This window comes from Leuciscus leuciscus (assembly GCF_965113295.1).
Source record: "Leuciscus leuciscus genome assembly, chromosome: 6".
NCBI lineage: Eukaryota > Metazoa > Chordata > Actinopteri > Cypriniformes > Leuciscidae > Leuciscus > Leuciscus leuciscus.
This window is the reverse complement of record NC_138730.1, coordinates 12,433,092-12,438,533: the sequence shown is the minus strand read 5'-3', so window position 1 is coordinate 12,438,533 and position 5,442 is coordinate 12,433,092. Positions and strand designations below refer to the sequence as shown.

The following is a 5,442-nucleotide window of genomic DNA, read 5'->3' as shown; positions in this document are numbered from 1 at the left end:
TCATAACGGCTGGAGGGACCGGCTCTATCGCATCCTTTTCCAGTAGGACTGCGATCTCCGCGCGCATGACAGGGGCATGTTCGCTCAACACTGAAGTGTAACGAACACTGCTGAACTTGGGCGGATGCCGGCCAAACTGAATCGTATAGCCGAGTCTGATGGTGCAGAGGAGCCAGCTGGACTGGTTGGGAAGCACTTTCCAGGCTTCCACGAACTGGGCCAAGGGGACCAGAGGCACCATAGACGTACCCGGGGTGGGGCAGCGAAGTGGATTACAGGGACCCGACTTGGAAGGCCCGGGGGCGGCCCGAGGAGGGGTCTGAGTGTGCTGTGCAACACTTACCTGTCTTCATAGTGTGGAGAAAGCGTAATCGGGTCCTCAAACCACACCTGGCTGCCGGCTGGCGATACAAGAGGGGGCTGAGGGTGGCAAGGCTTTACAAGGTCGAACACCACCAGTCTGGCCCTCTTGGGACCCAGGAACAGAGGAATTTGCTCTTTCTTTTGAAAATGTTGAAAAGTTAAGTAATTTCACTTAAATGACAATTAATAGGTAATTTGCATTGCCATTTAAGTGAAATTATTAAACTTAAATATACGAGCTTGATAAAAATTATCATTCTAGAAGAATATTTCAGATGGCACTTAGAGGCTTTTGCATCTGAACTCTTCATATATTGCAATGATTACGTTATATTAAAGGTATAGCGGAGGATCTTTCCGAATTTTAGAAAAGACCCGCCCTCTCCAATTTTTTTAAAAATGCACATGCGCAACACTCTATCTGCTCCCTAGAGGGAACGCCTATTAAACGTGTGCACGAGAGACATGATATGCAATGGAGAAGTAGCTTGTTGCATTTGTGTAATAAATACTATGGTGAACACATTGGAATTATCAAAAATGAACACACAAGGATTTAGAACATTTCAGCGTGATACCATTTACCATTTGGTCATAAGGCTACTTTAGACAAATTGAGATGTTTACCGTGTCTACGCGGTGCATGACTTGTGCCAGGGCTAGCATCGCTAATCATAGCTTACATTAACTTTTACTAGCAGTGATTTTAAATGGATTTCTCCAAATAGCATGCCAAACTTGACCTGTCTAGTAGAATCTTCGCGACTGCGGCATCAGTGGGAAGCCCAACCTGTGCTTTTAGCGCACGCCAGCGTGTGAAATATTCACCCAAAATCACTCTGGTCTTGTTTCTATATTCTGCGGCCTTTCTCTTCTTATCATACACTTCGTATGCATTTTTTCTCTTTCGACCCTCAGCCATTTTCAAAGGAATGGCTGAAACCGTAACGCATCACACATAATACACCTGAAAGTGCGCATGCGCAGAAAGCGAAAACTACCAAGGGATGAGCACGTACGGCGGCCTTACGTAAACATATCACCAGAATGATTGACACTTAGGTGGACCAATAGAATAGGCTACCCACCCGGAAAAAGAAAATCCTCCGCTATACCTTTAAGCAATATAAACAGCAATTAAAGATAGAGATCAGTGATAAAAACAAAGCTATATGGAGCAACAAACGCAATCTACTCAGGCAGACAGGAAACCGCTGTGCAACAGTGAGAACAGACAATCTGGATGATTGTCAAAACATCACATTAATGATAAGTTATTAGACTTTGTATTAGACCAATGAATCATGATCAATTTATGACCATTAATAAGTAACCAACATCACTTGATCTCCTTATATCTTGGCTTCCTTTGTCACTGCAAATGTATTTTCTAAACCCAACAAGGAAAACTATATAGTCAAGTTTCAACAAAACGTTACCTAGAGCTACACCTTGGTTAATTATTAATAACTTTTGTACAGTTAAGAAATAAATAAAGTCAAACTGGTTTATATTAAGTGAAGATTGTAATACTGTTTGGGGAGTTGTTTAAAGTCTGCCTGAAATCAAACTTGTCCCTATTTACTGTGTTAGTACACATTACATGAAGTGTTTTTATTAGTGTCGAGTTCTCACAACTTGTGTGCTTTTTCTGCCAGCGGAGTGAACTGTAGAATTAACTAATAGAGTGTCATGAACACACAGTTGTGCACAGGAGACCAACGGCAATGGGCAGGATTTTCATCAAATAACACATAAAATTTAGGTATGTTTTTAACCAAACCCTATTGTATACCCCCAAAACACTTATGTGTGATAATACAAATAATTAATTGGTTTGAGTAGGGCAAACTTAAATGAAACAAATTAGTTTATTCGAAGGGCGCATTCGAAGGTCGATTGCATCACTGCTGCGTGATGAAGGCTGTCCTAATTCAAAGGCTCAAAAAAAGAGTTGTAAATGTCTATTACACAAATATTGTTGGATTTGTTGGACCTACTCTCGCGTACCTGGTTTTGGGGTTGAGGAGCTATGATTATAGATATCTTGAAAGGATAGAACCAAAAAGGAGAACAGAATTCTTGTAATTGCTTATACTGACACTTCAAACACAGAAAAAAAAAAGAAAAAAAAAAGAAGCTTTTCTTCCTTAGTATTTTCTAGTTCAAATATCAAAAAATTCTTAAATCAAGATGAATGTACTAATTAAGTAAAGTGGCATAAGATATCATGTCTTGTTTTATGGAGAAAAAAAAGTAAGTATCTTAATTCAATCAGAAACAAGATTATTTATCATACCTCACGGGCAGATAATTTTGCATCTTAAGTGAAAACTCACATAATATCGTATGCCATTTTACTTATCTATTAAATGTATCTTGATTTAAGAATTTTTAGATATTTGGACCGGAAACAAGACAAGTAAGTAAGAAAGAACAGAGTCAGAAGAATTAAAGAATATTAACTCCATTACAGGTTACAGGTCTGGTAATAAAACAAATAGCTTCCTCAAAGCGGTCAGACGTGATATACAATACCTTAATACACACCTTCCTGGTTGGTGATATTCACATCGACCTCTGTGCAATAATGATTAATCTCTTTTGCAGAAGTCCGCCCTTCCCCTTTGTACAAGATTCACTTTCTTGTCACAAGATGTTTTATACCTCACTGGTACAGGTTGTTTCTGGAAAAATATAATTTTAAAGAATTAAACATGAGATTTAGAAATCTGAGGATTCTGAAAATAATCTCCATTTCAGTGTCCCTTTTTTTGCTGATCTATCTAGGACAAATGACAAATTCTCCTCATAAGAAAGAGCTGGTATTGAATCACTTACTAAAGCAGGATGTTGGAGAACTAAAGGCTTGTTCTGCTATTATCCAAGGAGACATGGACGGAGTGGACAAGGACATTTTCACGAAGCTCTTGGCCTCGAAAAAAAAGAGGAAATTCCTGCTGTCCGAATCATTCTATCTCAACGCAACCAAGGATTGTCCATCCTACATCCGAGACAGAGGGTTTCTGATGTTTTCTCTCAGTAAAGAGGAGAAAGATTTCCCCATTGCTTACTCAATGGTGATCCACGAGAAGATCGAGATGTTTGAAAGGCTCTTAAGGGCCATTTACACTCCTGACAATGTGTACTGTGTTCATGTGGACCAGAAGTCACCTGAGATCTTTAAAGAAGCAGTTAGGGCCATTGTGTCCTGCCTGACTAACGTGTTTGTGGCCAGCAAACTGGAGAATGTGATCTACACTTCCTGGTCTCGAGTTCAAGCGGACATCAACTGCATGCAGGATCTGCTCAAGTCACCTGTCCAGTGGAGGTATCTGCTCAACACCTGTGGCACTGATTTCCCCATTAAAACCAATGAAGAAATTATTCAATCTCTAAAACTCCTGAACGGAAAGAACAGTTTGGAGTCCAAGGCCGTAGAGTCCAAAAAGGTGCGCTGGCAGTATCATCACAATGTTACGAATGTTGTGACTCGGACCGATGTTACAAAGTCACCCCCGCCAATACAGAGCCCTATGTTCTCAGGAAATGCTTACTTTGTGGTCTCAAGACAGTTTGTGGATCACATCTTCAAAAGCAAAGAGATTCACGATTTCATGGAATGGGAGAAAGACACATACAGTCCAGATGAGCACATGTGGGCTACGTTACAGCGGATGCCTTCAGTACCAGGATCCAACCCTTCAGACAGAAAGTACGAGCAATCAGACATGAACTCAATTGCTCGTCTAGTGAAGTGGAGCTACCATGAAGGAGATCTAAAGAGTGGGGCTCCCTACCCACCATGCACTGGGGTTCACAGACGGGCAGTGTGTGTCTATGGAGCTGGGGACTTGAAATGGATTGTGAGGCAACACCATCTTTTGGCAAACAAGTTTGATCCAGAAGTAGATGATGTAGCAATCAAATGTATGGAGGCTTTTTTAAGGTACAAAGCTATTTATGGTCAATCATTAATAACAGTTAAAAAATCGGACATTATTTTATGATGTTTTAATGACAGGTACAGTATCTATTTGTATATTTTTCTAAATATTATAGGAATCTTTTTATGGATATGAATGTAAATGTAATAAAGTATATTATAAACATTTATATATTTGAAGTTGGTCATATTAATAGGATGATGCAAATCTTCAAATACTTTCAATTAAATTAGTCATTTGTGTTTTAATATGATTTGTACACTTTAGAGAAGCTCTCTTTGTGTTACAATTAATACTTCATATAAACCAAACAGATTTGGAAATAACTTAACATCAATAGATCAAAAATGAAACCTTTCTCCATATAAATATTGATGCAAGTAGAATCAGAAAACAATGAGTTAATGAAAACTACACTCTTCAAGTGGAAAAGCAGAAAAACCTCACCATTTCACAGTGGTTAATTTAAATAAAAATAAATAAAAATAAAATAATAAAAAAACCTAATGTTGGAGAATTACAGTTAGAGCCCATCACGAGACCAGTGTGCTCAATGAAGACCAGGAGTCAAAGTAACGAGAGAGAGTTTACTAAAGACAAATTTCTCCAGACTTCCAAAGGTCGTAGAAATTAGTAAGAGGATCCAGGCTTCAACTAACTTAGGATACAGAAACACATGTACATATACCCTCGTGAAAAATAAATACACTGAAATGTATTTAAATACATTTATTTTATGCTAAGTATACTACAAATACATTTACATATTTATGTACTTAATATAAATACCCAGCAATTGTATTTTTCATATATTAAACTGGTATACTTAAAGTCTGCTTAATTGGAACAAGTATTTTTGTATGGTCCAACTAAAGATATTCTTGCGTATATTTTATTGTGCTAAAGTGAAACTATTGCAAGTATACTTAAGGTACACTTTAAATATATTGCATTTAAATTATACAGTGATCATACTATCCTTACTAATAGTGATATTAAACACATTTTAGGCTTAATATTAAGAAATGTGCATTGTGCAATAAAGAAGAACTCCAAATAAAATATTTATATCAGTAAGTATCAAGCAATACTGTATGTCAGTAAATATATGAATGGGTTTGTTGTATACAGT

At 37.8% G+C, this 5,442-nt stretch overlaps 1 protein-coding gene across 1 annotated transcript; it reads left to right on the top strand.

Moving 5' to 3' along the window:
* Positions 1-3,080: 3,080 nt before the first annotated feature.
* LOC309500673 (beta-1,3-galactosyl-O-glycosyl-glycoprotein beta-1,6-N-acetylglucosaminyltransferase 3-like) lies at positions 3,081-4,479 on the top strand (the record flags this gene model as incomplete). Its single annotated transcript, XM_082172356.1, has 1 exon — positions 3,081-4,479. The coding sequence occupies one exon, from the start codon at positions 3,081-3,083 to the stop codon at positions 4,371-4,373; it is 1,293 nt and encodes a 430-aa protein (XP_082028482.1). The 3' UTR covers positions 4,374-4,479.
* Between the last annotated feature and the right edge of the window lie 963 nt (positions 4,480-5,442).